Source organism: Doryrhamphus excisus, chromosome 4 (genome assembly GCF_030265055.1).
Source record: "Doryrhamphus excisus isolate RoL2022-K1 chromosome 4, RoL_Dexc_1.0, whole genome shotgun sequence".
In the NCBI taxonomy this organism is placed as follows: domain Eukaryota; kingdom Metazoa; phylum Chordata; class Actinopteri; order Syngnathiformes; family Syngnathidae; genus Doryrhamphus; species Doryrhamphus excisus.
Genome location: NC_080469.1, coordinates 15,592,149 through 15,613,409, shown reverse-complemented (window position 1 = coordinate 15,613,409; position 21,261 = coordinate 15,592,149). Strand labels below are relative to the sequence as shown.

At 40.9% G+C, this 21,261-nt stretch overlaps 3 protein-coding genes across 5 annotated transcripts in view; 2 read left to right on the top strand and 1 right to left on the bottom strand.

Moving 5' to 3' along the window:
* gpat2 (glycerol-3-phosphate acyltransferase 2, mitochondrial) overlaps positions 1 to 10,755 on the top strand; it is an 83,256-nt gene extending 72,501 nt beyond the window's left edge. Inside the window, exons 21-25 of one of the 2 annotated variants that reach the window (XM_058070386.1) lie at positions 465 to 587; positions 3,897 to 4,017; positions 6,813 to 6,881; positions 7,124 to 7,179; positions 8,702 to 10,755. In XM_058070386.1, the coding sequence (XP_057926369.1) occupies positions 465 to 587; positions 3,897 to 4,017; positions 6,813 to 6,881; positions 7,124 to 7,179; positions 8,702 to 8,818 (486 nt within the window). In that variant the 3' untranslated portion in view covers positions 8,819 to 10,755. The remainder of the gene's footprint in view (positions 1 to 464; positions 588 to 3,896; positions 4,018 to 6,812; positions 6,882 to 7,123; positions 7,180 to 8,701) is intronic. The other variant, XM_058070388.1, reaches the window with a different exon arrangement.
* On the bottom strand, positions 9,194 to 14,657 carry fahd2a (fumarylacetoacetate hydrolase domain containing 2A). 2 transcript variants are annotated; one of them, XM_058070390.1, is made up of 8 exons: positions 14,507 to 14,657; positions 13,440 to 13,708; positions 13,141 to 13,357; positions 12,977 to 13,036; positions 12,301 to 12,463; positions 11,574 to 11,682; positions 10,259 to 10,346; positions 9,194 to 9,937 (listed from the first exon to the last, which is right to left on the bottom strand). In XM_058070390.1, the coding sequence occupies exons 2-8, from the start codon at positions 13,706 to 13,708 to the stop codon at positions 9,875 to 9,877; spliced, it is 969 nt and encodes a 322-aa protein (XP_057926373.1). In that variant the 5' UTR covers positions 14,507 to 14,657; the 3' UTR covers positions 9,194 to 9,874. The 2 variants fall into 2 exon arrangements, with proteins under 2 accessions (XP_057926373.1, XP_057926372.1); XM_058070389.1 differs by lacking the exon at positions 14,507 to 14,657 and adding an exon at positions 14,315 to 14,500 and having other exon boundaries at positions 9,201 to 9,937.
* A 306-nt stretch (positions 14,658 to 14,963) lies between these two features.
* On the top strand, positions 14,964 to 21,146 carry zgc:152830 (uncharacterized protein LOC767682 homolog). Its single transcript, XM_058070756.1, has 16 exons — positions 14,964 to 15,076; positions 15,588 to 15,629; positions 15,723 to 15,813; positions 16,000 to 16,148; positions 16,224 to 16,332; positions 16,658 to 16,785; positions 16,859 to 16,958; positions 17,041 to 17,116; positions 17,189 to 17,274; positions 18,627 to 18,731; positions 18,810 to 18,885; positions 18,962 to 19,080; positions 20,260 to 20,343; positions 20,411 to 20,468; positions 20,541 to 20,722; positions 20,801 to 21,146. The coding sequence occupies exons 1-16, from the start codon at positions 15,066 to 15,068 to the stop codon at positions 20,963 to 20,965; spliced, it is 1,581 nt and encodes a 526-aa protein (XP_057926739.1). The 5' UTR covers positions 14,964 to 15,065; the 3' UTR covers positions 20,966 to 21,146.
* The last annotated feature ends 115 nt before the right edge of the window (positions 21,147 to 21,261 follow it).

Genomic DNA, 21,261 nt, shown 5'->3' with positions numbered 1-21,261 from the left:
ACGTCCATTCAGACCACACCTCCTCCATTCACTCCTGATTGAAGTCGGTCAAAATCAGGTGTCTAAACTGCTCGTTAATCTAAGAATGACACTGATTTCAATATGAGCAAGTTTTAGCTGAGAGGAACATAATCCCCATCATGAGTAATGTTTCGTCATAGAGGGCCATTATTACCCAAACATGGGTGTTTACTTGCAGTACAAAACATTACACAACATACAGTGCAGTGAAGGAATAAAGTAGATCTATGTTTTGTTTTTATTTGTTTACCGTTTCACAAATGTGTGTCTATTCTAGGGCTGTCAAATGTGTACTAAAAATTACACTATACAGTAATTGTGCTCATGGCATGATTGTGTACAAGGAGATGTCATATGCAATATTTTATTTTCTTTATACACATACACTCATGTTGAGCGCCTCCAAAATATGCTACAAAAAGTCAGATTGTGCTTCTGCGTAGGTTCCAAAGGACATCCCCATCTGTGATTTCTGGAAGAGAGAGGGCACACTGACCTGGACAACCACTGACGAACCATATCAGAGCGATTCTGATTGTGAGGAGCAGGACTTGTGTTCCTACAAGGTATGTAGGAACAGGACAGAGCAGCAACACAGGTTCTATGTACGTATGGAACAGTGGTATTGCAGAATTAGCCAGTTTACACAGAGCAGCAACACAGGATCTATGTACTTATGGAACAGTGGTATTGCAGAATTACCCAGTTTACACAGAGCAGCAACTCGGGTTCTATGTTCGTATGGAACAGTGGTATTGCAGAATTACCCAGTTTACACAAAATGGTAGCCACGGCATGAAAGGCACATTTGATGTAAGTACATCTCCATTACAAAAGCAGCCACTGCAGTTGAGACACATGACTTGAATACCAATTAACGGTATGTGTATCAGCTTTAATTGAAGGCTGTCATAAGTGTTACATGTGACTTTTCAAAGCATAACAGGGCAACTAATCAACTCCCATAGTGAGTGTAAACTGACCTAGAGGCTAGATGTGTTCAATGCTTAGAGGAAAAACTATTTTAATGAATAGCATCAAAGCACATGGACCAGGTTTGACGTCCACTAAACCACTCAATTACATTCCCCATTAAAAATGAGTTGTCAAGCTTTTTATTTCTTTTTTTTTTTTTACTGATGAAAATGCAACAGAACAAGAGTTGATCTATTATTCACATGCACCCTGAAGAGTTCTTTTCATCAGTATTTTTCATTCAAGTTTATATATATAAATATTTTTTTTTTATTTCTTTTTTAACCAAAAGCTTTGAGAGACACGGTGAGTGCAATTCTTGCCTCAGAGAACATTTTCAAAGCTGTGGATGCATTCGGCATTCTTCTCAGTAAGAGGTCTTCCTCTGTGTTCTGACATGAGTTATGAAGACAAAAGGACAGCTAGTTGCTGGTTCTGAATATTGCAAACTCTGCAAACTATTTCATGTTTAATGCAACATTTGGTCTGTTTATCCAGTATATAGTGTGTCTCTGGTTTGTTCATCTTATGATTGGACTTTGCCTGTGGTTTTTGGCTGGCAAACATTGATGTTAGGAATGCTGTATACTCCGCTCGTATACTTTTAAAAGAAACTTTCTGGATGCTATTTCTTTTACATACTAAACTACACACTAATTTAATTTGAGTCTGTGAGATTTTGTGAAGACGATGGAAGAGTTTCACTGCTATATACACATTTGTACTATTGAAATCCCTTACTCCTTGGCTCTGTCACTTTTGAGCTTTATCCGAGCCAGAACACCTACGTACTGTACCAAGCCTTGAGAAATACTTCTTATGCTTTTTTGTCAACTGACCACACAAAAACTATGCAAATGTACCTTGGTAGCCAGTTCTCTTGTGTGGGCTGAGTTTCACTCTAATGTGTTTATTTCTACATTTCCAATAGATGGTCGGAGTGTCACTGTACACTCAGCTTACAATGTGACACACGATATCAGGTTCACAAGAACGAGGCAAGACTATTTTAACGTTACTTAAATTAAGATATCTACTTTTTAGGACTGGACAGACTGATTTTTTTTTACTTAACAGAGTCACAGAACAATGCAGGTACAATGAAATGGTTTATAACTTTGCATGCATGACCTAAACATAATGTTTTAACTATTGAACTTTTTCCCACAAATTGAAAGAAAAACCAAAGCTAATTCATTCATTCATTCATTTTCTACCGCTTTTCCTCACGAGGGTCGTGGGTGTGCTGGAGCCTATCCCAGCTGTCTTTGGGCGAGAGGCGGGGTACACCCTGGACTGGTCGCCAGCCAATCACAGGGCACATATAGACAAACAACCATTCACACTCACATTCATACCTACGGACAATTTGGAGTCCAAAACTAATTCAAACTTACAAAATGATAAAAGTTCAAATTAAAACATGGAAAATTATTATTATTGTGAGGCATATCTGAAATCTGATTGGTTAACGAGACAGCCCTGTTACTAATCGTGTATAAGTGACATCTGCCAGCACTCTGAAGGCCCTGGGCAGCGGAAATCTGATTGGACAAAAAAAAACAGACACACTACAGAATGAAGTTGTCCCCCTAAATAAATGTATTGCCCCCCCCCCCCTCCCCCCAAATCAACACTTTGAACCCCGGATCACCCCTCCATTCCCTCCTCTCAGCAACCATCCAATCACAAATGAGCCAACATGCAGCCCAGACTCTGTGGAAACAGAGAAAGTGAGAGGCGTTCATTTGATCGTTGTGATCATCACAATATAAAGAAATCCAAAATCCAACATGAGCTGTATCAAAGATGTGTGTGTAAAACTGCACTATGTCATACTGAAGCTCTATTATTCTATGACAAGGAAAAAGTATGTAGTACTCTCCTAGTTTTAGGTGCACATTACATTTTTTTAAATGAATACATTTTGACATGTACATGTCAAATACACACTCATTTCCTGTAATACGTAAGTGGTAAAAGCATCTGCCAATGATATCTACTGCTGACTCCTCAGTATGCGCCCCTGTTGTTTGCATCTATCCTGTGAGCTCAATAACACTTCCCAATGGTTTTGTACGATTAGGTAATGAGAACCAATGCATATGCAGTGTAATTTTATGAGAACAGCTTCACAATCCAATTTAAACCATTCCCTTTCCATTTATATGACTCCATTAAACAATTCATACATTCCCTCCATACTGCTTCCATTGGCACCAGATTTTTTTAATGGTAAATCTGGAATGCATGAATGCCCAGAAGAACATCTCCAACTTAATAACCCCTAAAATTGGTAATACAATAAAAGCAATAGACTTAGCTTGCTGAGCAATTCATTGATAAGCCTATAGTGTGCATAGAGGACCATGAACAATATGTCCATGTAGAATGGAACACGGAAAAACATTATGTCCTTTACACCAGCTTGTACAATGAAATAGAGATTCCCATGACACTGTGAAAAATCTGTCAACAGAAATGACAGCTTCATTTGAACCTCGCACCTCTCCATGTGAAAAGTCAGTAGCTCATTCAAGGCAATAATGATGTAAATATCACATTAATATGAAAGTAACATACCAGCATGGATACATCCTCTGGGGAACCGTGAATGTTTTTATGAACTTTCGTAACATTCCATAGCAGAGTTATTTCAGTCTGGAGTCAAAATGAACAGACATGCTGCTGGACAAAATGACACAAAGCTTAAATTAAAAGAACTATTCCATATTTTATTTCAGCATGTGGCTCGATGAACCAGCTGACAGTGACTTTTCACCAGGGAGTTCAGCCTAGCGGAAAATGTTCTTTTCTCAGTGAACTCTTCCAATCATCCCAGCGTTGACATTCCCATCAACCTCTGTGCCTGTCTTCTTCCCTTACCCTCTCATTTCCAGATAAGCCAGCCGAGTCAGTGCCCTGACATGCTCTTCTTCCTGTGTAGCATGCTAGCTGGACATCTGAGGACACTCTGCTGGACCACATCGTTCCTAGACCACCTACACACACCTCTGACAGGTATGTGTCTCACTGTTTATTTGAGAAATGACACCTTCGGTAATGAAACTACATTTTGTGGGTTCAATAACAAGTCAGGGCTACAACACCCAGCCATTGGAGATTCATTTCTGGTTCCAAACATGGAGAAACAGTAGGATTAGGTGAGGAGAGGCATCTGGTATAAGAACTAAGGCAGCGATTGATTAAGGGTGTCATCAGACAATCAAATCGTGACAATATTTGTCATTTGGAGAAAATCCGTTTCACAAGAAGAGGGTAGCCAGAAATCTATCAGACTGTGAACTATGGCATTGACGCTATAAATTCTAATAAAGTAATATGGAAGTGGAAGCGTGCGAGGCAGGATTGGAACCGCACATTAAGTGATTTATGAACACTATAAACCCTGCAATCCAACCTACCTCGGTGTTCCCAGCATCAGCGAGTGACGTGTGGCTGTTTTTTCCTTTGTAGATGAACAAGTTGAACTGCTGCCGCCTTGTTAGTATCCAAACAGAAGCTGTATAGATTCTACATTTGATCAAAGTTACTGAGGATTTTTCAGATCAAAACGGGTAGATGTTTAGATGCGTCTCCACCTGTAATCAACAAACAGTTCTATTCACGCTCGTTACATCTGACTGATCGCCAACTTTACTTCATGTTAGTAGCAGAAATGAAAGTTAGGCTTAACCCACTCAACCTCACTTAAAGATGAAGTATCTACCGCTCAAGCAAGCAGGAGTGGAGCTCCATCTCCAATTGTGTAGAACAGGGGTCTCAAACTCAATTTACCTGGGGGCCACTGGAGCTAGGATCTGGGCAAGGCTGGGCCGCATCAGGTTTTCCCAAAAAAAAAAAACCGCATGTTTATATTTAATTTAAAAAAATTATTAAAAACAGAAAAATATACAAACTTTTTCAGTGCTTTGGTTCCGATTTTCTACAATAAAAGCTCTGATAAAACATTCCACTGTTCTCAGATATCTTAAATTTTATTTTTCTGCACAAAATAAGATGAAAAATAAATAAACAAATCAAGAATAAAGCAAATCACTCAGTAATAAATAAATATAATAATAAAACGGCAAATAATAAAAACTTAAGAAACCACATATAGTTGGTGGGTAGACAAATTATTTTTTTCAGATTAAAATTAACAAAGCATTATTAGAGCCCTGTAGACATGACAAAAGACAACTATAGTCACATTTACACTTTTTTTATTTACAACATATTGCGCAACTGCAGGGTCTTGAGACACATGCTAACTCACAAACTAGAGAGCTAGCGACCTAAACGGTAGCCTTCAAGTTATTTCCTTTAAACTTAAATAGCCAAAAACTTACCACTTCCACACGGATAGGGAGGATAACTATTAACTATTTAACATGAACATTAATCAAACGTAATAATTTTTTCTGGGTACATGATACCATACAGCATCCATATCAAACTTGCGCGGGCCGCACTAACATTAAACTTTCATATCAAGGCGGGGGCCTCAAACTAGTGTCCTGCGGGCCACATTTGGCCCGCGGGCCGTGTGTTTGAGACCCCTGGTGTAGTCTGAAAGCTAAATAAACCCCACTTCAATGCAACCCAACCCCTGATCAGTGGAAAAGCCAAGAAGCTTGGACATACGTCTCTGTCAGCTGGCAATACCTCACCTTCCTGGGGAAACACGCATGGGTGTCCAAAGTGTGCTACAGGGGGCCATCAGTGGAACATAGCTTATTGCGGAAATAAAAATGAAGAAAAACCTAGGGGGGCACACAGTTGGAGACCCGGGTTCGATTCCCTGCTCGGGAATCTCTGCGTGGAGTTCGCATGTTCTCCCCGTGCGTGAGTGGGTTTTCTCCGGGTACCAAGCCGAGTGTATCGTGTACCCCTACGAATTAGTCACTCTGTCAACCCCTGGGTAAAGTCAAAATGAATCATCAACAGGTTTAATTGTAGAGTGGTTAACTTATTTTTACACTTGAAGTTGACTCAGCAAGCTTCCCTCTCCGCTTCTGTTGCTGCATTGACACGTTTTTAAAGGGTGTGTACAGTGCAGTGGTACCTTTGGATTTTGCCATTAATTCTACTTTTTGAAGCCAACTATTTGAAGCATAGGTAAGCATATTACCCATGTATATGTGTAATACTTTAACCATATACTGGTATGTCAAGGTATGTCTGACAACTTGAACTGTACTTTTACTCAAATTTCAGTCTGCAGAGAACATTCTGTCTGTACCTTTCCTTGTAGACAAAACTTCATCATAGCAGCAGCGCGCAGTGCTTGAAAGCATTCTGTGTGAGCTGTATGAAGAAATAAACCACACACACACAATTAAGATGATTAAAGGATCTCTAGTGTCCCAATTCTGATAGAAACACTACCCATTTCACAGACACTCAATCACCAATGCGTGGATGCTTTGTTTCGCTACTAGACTAGTTTGCTCGGAACACTGATTGGCTGTACGAAAATCAAGACATATTTGCGGCAATACGTTTGGGTATGTACCAGGGTGTACGAAAAACGATGTTAAGTTTTCACGAACGTCTTTTTTACGCTTGTATAACAGGTAAGAATGTTGATAGAATGTGGATAAATGGTGAAAGATTGACACTGGAAACTGATTCCTTTTGGAAAAATAGTTTCAAACTATCAACAAATCGGAGCCCCACCAGTGTCCCAGACCAAATTGTGTTTGGCCTTTAAACTTCTATGTATTTTCTTTTGTGTTTTATATTGTATAGTAAATTGTCATTGCAGGCTGTGAACATCCCAGTCAAATAACCTCTTGTCGTGTCATTGTCAGAAACCCATTTTATGACTCAGCTGCGCTTACATCTGTATGACACAGCAAAGAAGAAGAAGCAGCACTATGGTGAGCACAGCCTGATATCTACTTGGAGCTAAAAAAAAAAAAAAAAACACCTACGCGCATAGAAAGATAAATACTTACTGCCTAAGTGAAACCACTCCATGTTACACAATGTAAAAATTTCACCAGTCCCTCTGGTAATGGCTTTGTTCCATTAGTTCGACATGGTTTTTTTCTTTATTGGATTCTTTATTGGATATCTATTCTTTTTTGAATGATGTGTGCCTTTGTCTGGTATCTCACAGAGAGCTGCTCACAGGAGGCTGCACACACTGCAGTTAGAACACTAATAGACCTGGGGGTGAGTGACAGTCTTTATATATTCTGTGTGTGTGTGTGCAGTGAATATACGTGACAAAAATGTTATCTGACAAGTAAATATGAGCACAACTAATTCTTTTAGCTCCCCCAAGTATTGTGAAAGCACTGATAAAGTATGTAATTCTACTTTCTTTTAGGTTTTACAGCAATTTTCAGCGGGTTGTGAGGGTGACCTTTACATGAATTAATAAAACAGAAACTTTGACAAGGCCCCGATAAATGCTTGATGATCACAGTTTGAGATTCAGTGCAAAAAGGAAGGCCACAAGAGGTCGTCTTTAAGGAATAGTTCGCATCTCATCTCCTCTGAACCTTAAAGGTTCAAAGACAAGGGGAAGGGCTTCAATCCAACATCTTCAGTCTACAAAGAGAAGTGAAATCTATTCTCCTGATGTGGGCGAGGGTCGGCCACTCGTAGAACCCGTGTTGTAGTATATATACCCACACATCAAAGTCGCAGAAAACTCTCCAATCTCCAGCTCTCACCAATGACAAGTCAGCCCTTCAGCCTGTGCAGTCATCAGTCTGCTCTCTGCTATAGCATGTGAGATGGGAATCATTGCCTTTAAAAATAGGGCACCATTGACCTATATATCTGCAACTATTGCAAGAGGCCATTTTTAACTCTTGCATCAGGGTCATATCAATCAGAAACATTTGCAGTCTTGTTTCCAGGATTTGAAATCTGATCTACTTTTTTCCCTGCATGTCCAATCAATGTGGGGTCCATGCAAATGTCACAGGAAATTTCCCCTTTCTATATTTGTGTGAATAGGGCTCAGTCATTTCACTTTCTAACAAGACTTTCACATGATCCATTTCTTTAGTCACACTTAAATTCTTGTGCTATAATATCTAGAAGTGTGAGGGTAGAATTGGATTTTTGGGTATGGTACGGAGATTTACCCACATAAAAAAAGAACTCATTCAATCCCAAAGACATACTTGTATGTTTTTAGAAACCCTAAATGCCTGATCCTAACAATGTATTTATACATCTTTTGCTCTTTTTTTCACAAGGGGCAAAAAGAGGTGATGATGTAACTCTCCACTAATGGATTTCACCACAGAGCAATTGTCAGCCATAAAAACAGCCACAAGGTGGCAGAAGTGCATTTGATAAAAGCTGTGAACGTAAAAAACACACGACAGGAAGGGGGGAGTGTAGTGTGCAGAAAGCAAAAAAAAAAAACGAATTCAGTTTGTGTATGTTTCGGTTTCGGTTTCAGTTTCTAGAATGGATTCATGACGCTAACCGAGGTTCCACTGTACAGTGCAGCCCAGCCTTTGGCTAGCGTGAGGAATGGCGAGTAATATTGACAAGGAGAAGCCATAGCTTGAAAACCCTTTTGCTTTGTTCGGAAAAACTTTATTGGTATTGGTGTAAAGGCCTTCACACAAAATCTAAAGCTAATTGAGACCCTGATTATGGCGTACTGTTACACTAATAATATCACACCATATATAATATAGTGTCCACGCTGTGTTTGTGTTCCCACCAGGTCCTCATGGAGGAACTGAATGAAGACGGAGTCTTCCTGGGGCTCACATCTTTGTTCCTGCTACCAGAAAACAGGCAGAAAGTGCAGCGCTTCATCTCTCAGTACATCTACAGTTAATATGTTAAACAGCAAGAGGCCTAAACTCCTTGGCGTGAAAGAGCGTTCCATGTTAGAAAGGTTCCACGCTGTGTGACAGAGGCCTTTTGGGGTTAATTGCAATTTGATTTTTCAGTTATGAGACATTGATTTAAAGGTGTTTTTTTTCTTTTGTAATATCATTAGCATAAAGCTGCTGGAGACGAAGATTACGAGGTTGCTGTAATCAGCTGTGAGGGGATGATGATGATGCTGAGTGCTTTCCCCATGTTTATATTATAATGAGGGAGCTTTTGTTTGCTACACGTTCACATTTCAACTTTTTATTTTTTTTGTGCTGTTCATTGTTTCATGTTAATGATGCCCATTCCGATGAGGACCACTTCTGCTCATTTCATTGTTGAATGCAAAATTGAGTATTTTGGTTTATAAAGACAACAAGGAGTCTGAATTTTTAAATTGTATTTCTTCAGCAATTCATAGTCATTGCTCTTGTAACAACAGTCATAGGTTGCACCTCAGGAGATTGACCAAAACACCTACAGCAGCATCAATACAGTATGTACAGACAAGATGCAAAATCCAGCAGCAGTGCAAAGTCAGCATGACACTCTACTGCCCCCCAGAGTTGCCCTGCATGTACTGTTCAGTTCTGAGGCACAACCAATACACACACACCCACATAGAAAGTAGTATTTGCTTGCTCTTTAAAGACGAAAAATAATTACCATCTGTGGTGTTCTGCGAACAATCACAGCTGAAATTTATGATCATTTTCAGGTGGAAATTTCACAGAATGACTAAACTACAGCAGTTTAGTGGTTGGTCTCAAGCAGGATGTAACGCCAACTCTGCACGTCCAAAACCGCCGAATGGGTAAGAGGCATGCCCTCTATTGCCCTCTTTACACCAATGCTTTCCCCGACACATTCTTCCAATTACTACATAAAACCATATCTTCCAGTTAACGAGTTGTCTCAATCAAGCAGGAAACAATCAAGGTATTTTTCATTTCTTCTAGTACTTTACTGTTGGATGAAAAGTGCAGCTGATAATGTGGATGGGTTTGGCATAAGTTTAGATGACTGTGTTGATGATGGTGCCTAGCTGGTCTAGTTGGCACTCCACCACATCTCCTTTCTGGAAGACAGAACCTGCTTGTTAGAACAGAAAATACTGGTGCCAATACACAATTCAACAGCAGCAATAGTGTTCCAATACAATAATGGTGATATTGTTAAGTTGCCATGTAAATAAAATGAAAACATTTGTCTAGAAACCAGTCCAGGATGTACCCAGAATCCCAGTCTAAGAGCTTCAGCTTACTGGTGACCCTAATGAGGGCAAGCCTTGTAGAAAATGAATTGATGGATGTTTCTCAGGTGACAGTAAAGCTTCTGTATATAAAGTGCTACACACGCACACCAGCTTTTTCTACACTTTATCATCAGTTTCACGCACCTTGAGGAAGACGGGTGGCTTTCTGAACACACCGACGCCAGGAGGGGTGCCTGTCAGGAACACATCACCCGGAGTTAACGTCACAAACCTGGCAAGAGGAAGAGGAAAGAAGCAGAAGGAAGGTAAGGCATATTTCCAGCAAATTCAGTCCCACCTAATGACTAACTATCAGCTCCTACAGTTAAGTTTTCACATGGACTTTGGAGACGTGCAAGATGAGCAAAACATGTCACATTTCAGGAAACTCAGGAACAAAACTCTAATGAAGATTTTAGGAAACACATTAACAAAAGACAAAATACATTACAAGCACTTGTGTGATGGGTAATGAAATATACCAAAGCCCAGATTGACACTTAAGAAACAATTAGCTTGAACATATGAGGGTGCATGATGTGTTGAATAAAGACATGAAATGGTTGACAACAAGGTGCTCAAACTGCTGTCAACACGTATATTCCGTGTCAGAAGTAATGAATGTAGCAGCCATACATATTTGTATGTGTCCCTCGCTTTGCTGCACCATTATTCCCTGTGAGTACAGCGTATGAACATTAATTTGTTGGAAATGCATTTGTCAATGAGTGTTCTGAAATGTAAATTACTTTTGCCTTTTGGTTAATGTGTTTCACAGTTTGTTTTGAACTTTCCGGCCACTGTAGGAACCATTGCTTCTCATTCACCATTGTAAAACTGTATAGGCAATGAGTTAAGTTAGGTTCCTAACTGTCATAGATAGATAGATAAAAAAAAAAAGTTAACCGGTATACAAATACAATACAACAAAAGTACTTGCCCTTCGAAGTTACCTAACAGATACAGTAATGGAGAGAGAACAGGAAGATGCTTACAAAGCAAAATACTGTCACCTAGTGGATTCTACAGGTACTGCTGCCTGACTACTATTTAAGTAATTGTAATAAGAAGCCAGACCTTTCTGATGTCACAGTAAGTTCCATGGGTTACATATACTCCCTATGGTGGAATATTTCCTCTATTTTATACATAGCCGGAGACAACCCCTTTGTTGTATAGAGCCAGGTAGATTTAACATCTCTGAGGCAGTATCGGTCCTCTGACCAAATGAACCAGAACAGCAGAGAAAACGATTTTGATTTGATTTTAAATGTTTAATATTTTTTAGTTAGTTTGGGTTGTAACTCTTTCTAACTTTTGGTCTATTCTATCATGGAGCTTTCAGTGTATTCAGTGTATCTTGTAGCATTTCTTTTAACTGTTTTTAAATATTGCCAAGCCCTTTTCATTACAAAAATGTAGATGTTTTTTTAAGCACCGGTATCATAAATGTACTCACTTTGACACCCAAGAGATCAGCGCTTCAGTCTTGAAGATCATCTGGTCAGTGTTGCTGCTCTGGACGGTGTCTCCATTTACCAGGCAGCGAATGCCCAAGTTGTGAGGATCTGAAGGTGATTTTTTCATTTTGTTTACTACTTTTACTCAAACTTAGTACGTCATAAGGTACACCTGCACAATCTAATGAAATCCAACACAACAGCAATACATGCAGCTAAGGAAAGAGCATCAACATGAGCATTATTATCTGTAGAAGCAGAATGTTTGATACATTCATTCATTTTCTACCGCTTTTTCCTCACAAGGGTCGTGGGGGTGCTGGAGCCTATCCCAGCTGTCTTCGGGCGAGAGGCGGGGTACACCTTGGACTGGTGGCCAGCCAATCACAGGGCACATATAGACAAACAACCATTCACACTCACATTCATACCTATGGACAATTTGGAGTCGCCAATTAACCTAGCATGTTTTTGGAATGTGGGAGGAAACAGGAGTACCCGGAGAAAACCCACGCATGCACGGGGAGAACATGCAAACTCCACACAGAGATGGCCGAGGGCAGAATTGAACCCTGATCTCCTAGCTGTAAGGTATACGCGCTAACCACTGGACCGCCATGTTTGATACAACGCTTGCAAAAATTTAAGTATACCCAGTGAGTGTATATTCTATCTTTAATCCAACATATTAGGGTAGGAAGTGAGTCGACACAAATACTGTCTCACCTCTCACAGCATCAGTGGTTACCAACGCAGGGCCGAGAGGGCAAAAGCTTTCAAAGGTCTTTCCCAGCAGCCACTGCTTTCCGTTGCGCTTCATCTGCCAGTCGCGCGCGCTGACGTCATTGGCCACCATGAAGCCCGCCACATAAGAGAGTGCCTCTTCCTCCTGACAAATGAGGCAATAATACAGTATCTCATAAAAGCACACACACCCCTTTGAGAAAACATTTTTATTATATCTTCCCAAGGGACAATACTATAGAAATGATACTTGGATATATTGTGGAGTTGTCAGTGTACAGCTTGTAGAGCAATATGGAATTATTATTCACTGAAAATGAGTCACCACACAGCCATTATTGTCTACATAAATGGCTGGCAAACCCAGTGAGTATACATCATAGTGAACATGTCTAAATTGTGTCAAGGTTGGCCTCAGAAAGAAGCAGTCCCCTTAATAAACCCCAGTTCCAGTTATATTGCTACGGCTTTGTGTTGCCATCTACTGTATTTAGACATTCATGATAATATAGAAATATTAATTTTCCCTGGATCATGAATCTATTCTGCTATACACACTGTACTCTGACTACTCTAGAATATCCAAGTTTCATTTATATTGTACTGTAGTAATGTGAGTAGAGTTATGAGATACTATATGTGTAGCAGTGATGCTCACTTTAATGTGCTTTCCTTTTCGTCCAATCACAAAAGCCAGTTCCACTTCCCAGTCCACCTCCTTTAAGGATGACATGAAGGCATGAGGCAGTATACATATCCCTCCATATGCTGTGCAACGGACTACATATTTTCTTGGTGTCATTGCAGGATCCTGGAACTTACCTGGCTCTCAGAGGGTAGAACAATATCATCGTATGGCCCTGTGATGGCATTGGGAAACTTGCTGAAGATGATGGGCTCTTTGGGGATTGGGGCATTCTGCTCCAAGCAGTGGTCACGGTAGTTCATACCCACACACACCACCTTCTCCGGGGCCAAAATAGGAGACAACAGCCTGATGTCTGAACGCTTCAACACGCACTGACCAGATGACAGCGCCCTGAAGATATGGGATAGGAATTTCGAAAGTGGTCAGTATCCTTTTCGGATTGCTTGTGCAATCACCAAATTATGTGCGATACCTCTGTGCACGCTCCAGACCTTTGTCTCCGAGTTCCAGCAGCTCTTTCATCTTCGAGGGCATGGAAGGGTCAAACGCCCTCAGGTCCACCACGCCAAGCCCTTCACCCTGCTCCACTCCTATTCTGACCCTTTCGCCACCTGCATCACCATGCCGAAGAAACTGGACCAGACGCATGGCTGTGTCACATAAGCCCCGCCTCTGTGGGTTGACTGTGTGTCTGGGAGAGACTAAAGGTAGAATGTGCAAGGAGACAAGGGGAACTCTCATCTGTTGATGACAAAAAAGGACGAGATAAACATAACACAAAAAAATCACCATGAAGATTTGAATTCGAGTTTATACTTAAGGTTAATCACGGCACCTCTACCCTTAAACTCACTGGATAATTCATTAGATACTGTATATCTGCAATGAGATCCAAAAAATAGCCTTGTCCAGTACAACCCAATTTTCTCCATCTGTAGCCTTGATTCCCACCCACTGTCCCAAAAAAGAGATCTCATGGTCCACTGTATCAAAAGCTGCAGTTAAGTCTGACATCTCAAGTACAACACACTCACCAGAGGTTGTACCTAGAAAGATATCATTAAAACTAACACCGGTTCGAAAAATCTCGAGAATATTGTGCTGTATCAAATGTGTGCTTTTAAACTGACAATAATGCTGAGTCTAATGTTGTGGCATTGGTTTGCAGTTTTGCTACATCATAATACTTTTCAGTATACGCCCTCTCATAAGAGAACCAAAATATTAGAAACAGCTACAACCAAATAATAAGCATACTGTCCACCTATCTGACAGTGCTAAAAAAAACTGCATTGTATCAGTTCTTGCATGGAATGGATTTTGCATGATTAGAAAACGCAAGATTACCCAAAATATTTTTGCTGACAGCTGTAAAAAGTGTAGATCTTCCTTCGGTCGAGCCACAAGAGTTGCCTACTTGAAGCTCGAACGTTGTCGTTGCTCTGTTCTTACATAATTTCACAAAAGGCTAAAATGTACAAATAGTTCATTCACCCATTTATTGCCCTTTGCTCAGGCTCTTGTTAGGTCAATACTCACCTCTGCGCTTCAAAACCTCCACTTTCACAACTTCCGGTTAGCTTCCGCAGTCCATTCACGAGTCATTTGTGTGGCTACTGCCATTCAAATAACCTTAAATTAATTTTGTATCAATTCTAATAGACACAAACGCACAAAAATGAATGAATGAATGAATTAAATACGTATAAAGTTGGCGTAATGGTGAGCTGAATTGTGAAATCTATCTTAAGCCTACAATTCCCAGCAGGCAGCTCGAAGAGCCATTCAGTGTAAGTGGAAGTTGGCAAATTTACTGAAATTTGGTGTGTACAATTACAAATTTATATATAGAATTTTACTTAAAAATGTATTTAATATTAATTTACATCCAATTAAATAGGTATTCCTCTTTTCTTATGAAACTATGTCAATAACATAGTTACGTTTAAACAGGTTGGGGGAAATTACGCGTTTCCGAAATCATGTGAAGGCAACGCCGGTTCCTTTCTGGTAGGTCACGTGGCCGGCGGTTAGCCCCCTTGCTACCGGTTATCAACAATTTCTTTCGCTTCTTGGACTACCAGGGAGGAAGACCAAAATGTGCACCAGGTGATCGGTACCTTTAGTTCTTCTCGTCTCGGTGTCGGTTAATTCAAAAATAGACCCAGAAGCCCAAATAGTTTGAATTACTTCGGCTCGTGCCTGATTTATTTGCGTTGCATATTGTGTTTTATCATCGCGTCAATTATATATGACCAAATGATTTGGTATGGTATGGTTTGTTTCAGGCATTCTTTTAACAAGTTGTTACCTGAGGTAACATTATGTACGAACATTTAAGCACAGTCAACATAACTTGCTGTGTACACTGCTTTACTGGGTTTAACAGCAACATTTTATAACAGGTCTAAATAGCTGTCATTGTTCTCTATGACGTTTGATCCTAACTTTACGAAATGCACAAGAAGACGTGCTGGTGGTTGAGAGATAAAGGAATGGTCAAAGGTCCTTCCACTCATTGTCACTGTTGCCTGCCATTTGCTGATCACATGCTGTTAACTGTCTGTCTGTTAACACTGTTAGTGTGATTCTAAAGTGTTTTTTGTATTTGTGTATAAAGCATGCAGCCCATCGAGTGGACCACTGATCTCAAGAACCAGAAGTAAGTACTAGGAGAGATGCCACACATCCTCTTTTTCATGCATGTGCATCCTGCCCAGACAAATTTGCCGATTACTGCATTTTTCTTTCATAGTTTTGATGGTGTCGTCTTGGTGACCCAGAACTATGACGACTTGCCCTCAGAACTTGAGTGTCTGAAAGCTCCTCTGCAGGACTACAACACAGTAAGCATACAATCCTTAACAGTCAGAAGCCAGCTGTTTTTCCTCTTTCAACAGCAAGCTAGTTGAAACTGACTCAACAGTGCCTCTGCTGGTTGCAGCCAAGTAGTGCACCCCATTTTGCTCCAGTTGCATCAAGACCCAAATAACCAACAATGGATACATTCTCATTGATCCATCACTCAACAGGTGGACAGTGGGCTGGGGGATGAGGTGGTGCTCCTGAAGGTCCCAGATCTCCCTGGCAACCGGTTGGTGTTTTCTGCCACCGGCCCCGTGAACCGCGACTACGATGATGTGAGGTGTTTTAGCGACGCAGCAGTGAACGCCATCAAGAGGTTAGTTTTGTTTGCTTTCACACTTGAGGAAGTTCTGTCGTGTTTTGAATGTCTTAACCCGAGTGTCCTTATCAGGGCCTTGAAAGCTGGCATGCAGCGCCCCCTACTGGTGTGTCCGCCCCACAAAGACTACAAGAATAGCACACTGGTGGCTGCACTGGGAGCTCTTCATGCACTCTATATGGTGAGACAGTAGTATACTATACTATGTATTAATTTTAGCTACCATTAGTATCTTTTCAACAGACAATACTAAATGAAAATTAGAGAAGTCAGTGTACAGCTTGGAAAGCAGTATAGATTTGGCCACTGCATCACCTTCAGCGTGTTATCTTGAAGGTGTTTGGCCCGTTCTGTTGTTGCGGGGTTGAAATTCATATTTTCCTCAATGAAGCGCAGCCCTCCTTTGCCGCCAGTACTCATGCTGTCATTACGATCGCTGCAATGTGAGGGGTGTGCTCAGTTTTGGGAGGTACTGAGTCTTAATAACTGTGCATGTCTTCCAAAAGCCTCTGGAAGTGAGGGAGGCAAACATAAAGTCGTCCATCAACAAGGTGTGTGTGCTGGGCCTCTGGGTGGCTCAGGAGGGCCAAGGACAAAGGCTGGTGGATTTGGCTAATGCTCTGGAAAGTGGAAGGTAACTCAGAGAAAATGTCACCTCACTCCCTGCTGGTGGTGTTCCCTCTCTCCACATGCCTCTTCTCTCTTAGGCTGGCATGTCGTGATATCGGTGGCTCCGATCCAGAACGTATGGCTTCTCCGCGTGTGGCCGAGTATGTGACAGAACTGTTTAAAGACAGCCCTGTTCAGGTAAAAAAAACAGAAACATCCTCATCAACACAATAGTGGTTTTCCCTGCATATAAAGAGCAACTCCGTATGCTACATTTCAGGTAGAAGTAATAAGTGACCTGAATCACCTTGAGAAGGAGTACCCCTGCTTGGCTGCTGTCAACCGCTGTGCCAGCAGTAAGAGTACACCTTGTTGTTACCAACCTTATTAGTGTGCTTGCTCATACTGCATTTTCCTCCTCAATGCAGGCGTACCTCGTCACCAGGCCAGAGTCATCAAGCTGCAGTACTGCGGCGAGGGACCTGTTGAGAAGACCCTCATGCTAGTGGGCAAGGTGAAAGGACTTTATATACAAACGTCCTATGTCTATATTTGTTCGTCTTGTATTTAAATCTATTGTCTGCATGAGGACACCATGGAAGGCATGCCAAAGCACTATAAGATGTAACTATGAGACCTTTTTGGACTAATACAAAATGATTGACCCAAATTGCAAATATGGTTTCACCGTGCAATTCAGACACAACACGCTGGACATTCATTTAGTCCAATAAACCATGCCTGCTTGTCAGTCAATATAAAAACCTAACCTCATTTTACTTTTTGAAATTCAGCAGTGTTGTGGAATTTAAAATACTAACTGCGCTCAGACATAGCTTGACGATGATAGAGAGGGGTGGTTACTAGTTTATTGTACATTAATTTACTTAATATTCATACTACATCACTTATCTTCCCAACAGAGCATTCTCGAACATTCATACACGCGACTCAGAACAGATGACAGTGTAATACCACCAGTTCTCCAACAGCACATTCTTGAGCTTTGAATGTATGATGACTATGTCTGTGTTTAGTTCCTGATGTAGTATTGTGGTCTAGTTTGTTAGTAATGATGTACGGGTGTAAGGCTTAAAGTCTCATATTGAATTATCTCGCTGAAATTGTCATTAATTCATTCCAGAAGGTCTGACAAATATCAAGGCAGTTTGTCCCTTACGAAATCATATAAATCAAATTAATACATTCCAGACAAGTATGTATTTAGAATTATTTATTTAAAATTTAGCAGTCACACAATTAAATGCACTAACAGTAAGTCAGTAACACATAGGGTACTAAATTCGGTTACTTGTATAAAAACCGAGACAAACTTTTTGCTAACATTTCAGACAAAAAATCAAAACATACCAAAACTGGAGCGTACAAAAACCAAGGTTTGACTGTATGTATGTATGTATGTATATAGGAAAAGGTAAACAATGCAGCAGCTAAAACAGAATTCCACTTGAAGAGCCATACAGGGCACACTGATGTCATACAAAAGTAACGTTTATTCTGGGTTCAAAAAAAGAAGGCAACTCAAACCGTGCACATTAAAGAAAAAAAGAATAAAACAGCTTGCAAACAAGCTGTTTACAATGTAGTTAATAAAAGGCAGCATGAAACATGACAGTTACATTATGAATAAAACACCAGAAAATTATTTTTTGTGTAGTGGAGAAGGCTCCGTCCAACTCACAGTGCCATACTTTAAAAAAAATCCCTGGTATAAAACGACGTTTTAATGTAAATGAACCATTAAAATCTTTACCTTTTTAATACATGAGGACATTGTCTCTGTTATTGCCAGTTGTTACATGTGCACAATAATAATAATGATGATGATGATGATGCTGTCTACAGGGCATCACCTACGACACAGGTGGAGCGGACATCAAGGCTGGTGGCGTCATGGCCGGCATGCACAGAGACAAGTGTGGAGCTGCGGCCGTCGCTGGCTTCTTCCAGGTCATCTGGCGGCTTCTTCTACTTCTTCACAAGGTGACAAGCAGGCCATTCCTACTAATGCCAATTTTCCCATTTTAGATTTTGGCTAAGCTGAAACCAAAAAACCTGAAGGTTGTTGGCTCCATGGCCATGGTGCGCAACAGTGTGGGTGCAGGTCAGTGATGTACACTTCAATGGAGGTGCTTAAAAGTGCTTTTTAGCATATTGCTTACAATTTGTGTTTCTTACAGACTGCTACGTGGCAGATGAGCTTGTGGTTTCACGCGCCGGCCGCAGAGTCCGAGTGGGAAACACAGATGCCGAGGGACGCATGGTGATGGTGGACCTGCTTTGTGAGCTGAAGGAGCAGGTTAGATGTTGACGCTTATTTATCTTCCCCAAGTATTTTGTTAGCCATTTGTTAGTTAGCGGGATTGTTCAGGAGTAAGTCACCCATGCAGAAAACAGTACTGTGTACATCTGGTACAAGCAGGCCTTGACTATCTCATGGCTACAATGTAACCTGGATAAAGACTCCTTGAACATGTGATAGGATCTGCTTCTATAAAATGTATATTGGTAACATTGTTAGAATATTTTTTAATTAGTTGCATTTAATGTTTTATTTAAACCTTAACGTGTCCTGTGTACAATGGGTGTGATTTAGTTGTTAATCTAGCTATAACTGAGGTACTTTAAGTTCCAACTTGCACTAAAAAAGGATTTGCAATGAGTCATAGGACCTAAATTTGTTCATAAATGAAGACCTTGTGTAGTCCAAATTGAAACCTTACCACTAGAATAACATTAATAATTTGTGTATAGTTTGTGTCAAGATAAATGTGTGCACGGCGGTCGAGTGGTTAGCGCGCAGACCTCACAGCTAGGAGACAAGGGTTCAATTCCACCCTCGGCCATCTCTGTGTGGAGTTTGCATGTTCTGCCCGTGCATGCGTGGGTTTTCTCCAGGTACTCCAGTTTCCTCACACATTCCAAAAACATGCTAGGTTAATTGGCGACTCCAAATTGTCCATAGGTATGAATGTGAGTGTGAATGGTTGTTTGTCTATATGTGCCCTGTGATTGGCTGCCGACCAGTCCAGGGTGTGCCCCGCCTCTCGCCCGAAGACAGCTGGGATAGGCTCCAGCACCCCCTGCGACCCTCGTGAGGAAAAGCGGTAGAAAATGAATGAATGAATGAATGAAGATTAATGTGGCTTTAAAGGGCCATGTAGGAACAGAGATGGCAATTTTTAAAAAGAAATAATAAAGAATATCATCAAATTTAACCAATGTCCATTCAACACAGCTAAAATGGCTAGAATGGCTTACCAAGAGGGATGTCAGCTGACATCACATGGCTCACATGGCTAAAATGTCCCTAGGATCTCTTAAAGTTACTTGGAAGTATCCTGCTAACTAGCAAACAGATGGATAAACACAAATAGTGGATCTCCACTTTTACTAAATTTGTTATTCAGTATCTTGACTAATTCGTACATCATCGCCATTGTTGCTCCTACATTTTTGCTTTTTGGTCACTCTACAGGCAGTACGTGAGACTTCCCCCGAGTTGTTTACGATTGCAACACTGACCGGCCATGCCATCAGAGCCATGGGACCTAACTACTCTGTGAGTGCAACTTTTCCGTGTTTCAAATACCAGTGACATTGTGTTTAAGCTTTGGATCTTCCTGTAGATTATCATGGATAATGGACCTGCCCATCGCACTGGAAATGCTGCTCGCTGGCAAAAATGTAAGACAAAAAAAATGAGACATTTTGAGCTCATTCGGACGGATTAACTTGTGTCCGTCTCTCGTCATGCAGCTGGTGAAGCTCTGGGTGACGTGTTTGAAGTGTCCACCATTCGGAGGGAAGACTACGAGTTCCACAAGGGTAAATCAGAATACGAGGACATCCTCCAGTGCAACAACTTGCCATCTTCAGCGACCCCTCGAGGACATCAGACCCCGGCTGCCTTCCTCATCATGGCATCAGGCCTGCACAAGGTTATCGGGGGGGATGTGATGACTCACAATATGCATTGCAGATCTGTGACTGACTCCCTGTCTGTGATTGCACATCAGCACGGTGTGGATTCTGAGACGCCTCTGCCATATTCCCATGTCGACATCGCCGGGTCCAGCGGTCCTTTCCCTGGTGTACCAACAGGGGCGCCCATCCTTGCCATGGCAACCAATTACATCCTGTCTGAGCTCTCGGCAGAATCTTTGGAGTGTGAAGTGGCCTGAAGTGTTAAGAATACCATTATTCTCAATGTGTGGTTGTATGACACTCCATCCAACATTTGTCATTGGTTAATAAATAGCATCTCTCCATTTTTTTTTCCATTACTTTCATAATACTTTAATATTGACCAAACTGGAATGTGCAATTTAAATAAATAAATGTTTGTTTAGAACTTTAATATAACTGCTGGTAGGCTTAATTTGCAGAGTTGAAAATGTTGTATTGAATAACAAGTTTTTCCTTTTGCAGCAATTGTACATTATATTATGAATAGCTCCACAGTATCAAACGGAGAAAA